Source organism: Setaria italica, chromosome IX (assembly GCF_000263155.2).
Source record: "Setaria italica strain Yugu1 chromosome IX, Setaria_italica_v2.0, whole genome shotgun sequence".
NCBI lineage: Eukaryota > Viridiplantae > Streptophyta > Magnoliopsida > Poales > Poaceae > Setaria > Setaria italica.
In genome coordinates, this window is record NC_028458.1 from 41,382,607 (window position 1) to 41,385,420 (window position 2,814).

General features: G+C 56.8%; 1 protein-coding gene across 1 annotated transcript; it reads right to left on the minus strand.

Moving 5' to 3' along the window:
• Window positions 1–1,576: 1,576 nt before the first annotated feature.
• On the minus strand, window positions 1,577–2,546 carry LOC101753529 (F-box protein At5g07610). The gene has a single exon (XM_022823524.1). The coding sequence runs from the start codon at window positions 2,498–2,500 to the stop codon at window positions 1,661–1,663; it is 840 nt and encodes a 279-aa protein (XP_022679259.1). The 5' UTR covers window positions 2,501–2,546; the 3' UTR covers window positions 1,577–1,660.
• Between the last annotated feature and the right edge of the window lie 268 nt (window positions 2,547–2,814).

Consider the following 2,814-nt stretch of genomic DNA (forward strand, 5'->3'; position numbering starts at 1 on the left):
CATGGCACATACAGGAGCAACCTCCCTATCTATACATCCTATAGAAACATCCATACAGGAGCCAAACAATTGAAATCCTACTAAACAAAACATCCATACTCAAACATTCCTACTGCCAATCCAGCACTGCACATAACATCAATACAAGCAACAGAATTGAGTCATATGGATTTAGGAATTCATACCTTGCTGCCTGGAAAAATAGTTTCAACGCCTTGAGCAACCTCTCCATCATTTGCACCCTCAAATTCATAGAAACCTTCATCGTTTGCCGGGCATCTTCCTCGACGTCAACTTCCAGATGCACCAGCACAAGGAGGTGCAGTGAACAAGGACCTTGTTGGTCCACGGCTGCTGGTACCCCTGCCGGATCCACCACCGGCCCCGCCACCACGTCCAGCGCCGCCCGCTTTCCTACCCACCGCGCCGCCACCTCTGCTCCCACCACGACCGCCTCCTCTGCTCCCAGCAGCACCGCCTCCTCTGCTCCCTCCAGCGCCGCCCCCCTGCTACCAGGACCGGCACCACCTCTGCTCCCCCCCGCGCCTCCACCTCTGCTTCCACCGCCGCCGGAACCTCTGGCCGCCACGGATCCACCACCGCCTGTGCTTCCTCCTACGCCATTGCGGGCCATGCGCAGGCCAAGGGAACGGCCGGTGCGGCCTGGAGCAACTCCGCGGAGGATGTCCGAGTAAGTGGCGATGTCCGCGTACTCCTCCGCCTGGGAGTTGAGGTCCAACGCCTGGAGCCCGGCTCGAGGACCTGGGCAGGACTCCGCCTGGAGCCCGGCTCGAGGACCTGGGCAGGACTCCGCCTGGGAGAAGAAGTCGATGGCGTTGCCGGCGAGCACCTCCTCCGGCTGGGATAAGTGATCGTTGCCGTGGGCGTCCATGACAGGATGTGCAGGAGAAGGTGGCGGTGCGAGTGTGGGAGATGGACGGCGGGGACGGTTGGAGGGAGATGGACGGCGGCGGCGACGAATTTGCGGAGGGAGTCGCGGTGGAGTAGTGCGGGGAGGAGGTGGCGGCGCGGGGGCATCCTGATCCGGATGTCGGGCGACGAGGGAGGGAGATGGACGGCGGCGAGGAAGGGAGAGAGATGGACGGCGGTGGCGAGGAGTTTGCGGAGGGAGTCGCGGTGGAGGAGTGCGGGAAGGAGGTGGCGGCGCGGGGGCGGCTTGATCCGGATCTCGGGCGGCGACGGAGGGAGATGGACGGCGGCGACGGATGGAGGGAGATGGACGGGGGCGACGAGGATTTTACGGAGGAACTCGCGGTGGAGGAGTGCGGGGATGAGGTGGCGGCGCCGGGAGTGCTCTGGATCTGGGGCGGCGCGGAGGAGAAGGGGAACGCGTGTGTGCGAGGGGGGGCGGGGTAGGGGGAGAGGTATCCGAGGAAAACGGGGTGCGAGATGGGTTTTAGTCCATTTTAGCTACCCTTCAGGGGCTAAATGATTAGTGGGAGGCTAAAGTTTAGCCCACCAAATTTAGCCCACCTGTTTGGGAAGCTTGGGGGCTAAAATGAGCTAAAGTGGGGGTGCTAAACTTTAGCCCCCCTCTCCCAAACACCCCCTTAACTAGTTATCCACGTTGATTTCCATATCAAGAGGATTTGATTTCTTGCTGACCTATCCAGTGTTATATCTGGTCTTCCTCTGTTTTCTAATTCCAACCAACCGAGGACTCCGAGAAAAGGGGTACATAAGGCAAACACCGCTTCGGCCACTCACGCATACACCCCATGTTGCAAATTACAAGGACTTCTCTACAATCCATGTCATAGCACCTTATTGTATGGTCCAAATCTGAAATGAAGAATATCAAGTGGCACTCTGGATGAACAGCAATCAGACTATAGTACTGCAATGTTGGATAAGAATTTTTTGTTCCAAGTAACTTTGACATCCTAACACTGTGCTTGAAGACCCAGTGGTCAGTAGCATAGTCCTCAAGAACAAAAACTGTTAGTTTGAAGTCATACACTTCGACCACATTCAGATAGTATAGTTTCCCTCGAGATTGTCCAATTAAACCATTGTAGTAGCCGCGCGGCACAGGGATGGTCCTCCGTACCTTTCCCTCAGTGTCAACCACCAGTACATCTTGATGCTCAAATGCAACCATATGGAGAAAGCCATTGAGAAATACAGTGCTCACATCATGGCACAATCTCGCTTTGTCACTCCATCTACTGTAGCTGTGAACCCACTCTCCGGTCACCGACGAGTAGATCTCCAGCCCATCGACTGCACCCGTCTCCACGAACTCGAAAACATGGAAGTGGGGAGAGACGGCCGGGTCAAATCCCAGCCGTGCGGAGCAGATGTTCCAAGACTGGTTGGATTGGGGCACCGCCGCCCATTGTTCGGTAGCCGGGTTGCAGATGACGTAGCGGAAGGGGCCTGCAGCCGTCCGGCTGCGGCAGAGGAGGCGGCCGTTGCAGCAGTCCAATATGTCGATGTCAGCGTAGCCCGGAAGGAAGGAGAGGGAGGGGCGGATCATAGGTTCGCCCCTCCCCGTGACGTTGGCGAAGTGGCGGGCCGACTCGGGGAAGGGGTCGGTGCTGACGCCATGTTTTAACACGCCTGGAAAGGCTGGCAGCACCGACTAAGGCTTGTCGGAGTCGGTGATCTGATAGGTCACGAGCTGGAATCGGCCCTTTGAGCTCCAATTGAAAATCTGCTGATTGTCTATACGTTGTTTTGGTGACGCACTTGGTGAAGAGTCATCTATGAGCTCTTGTCCTTGTTTCTGCCTCCAACATGTCGACATTGGGCCGACTACGACGTTGTTCGTTTCATTCAATATTGAGTTTA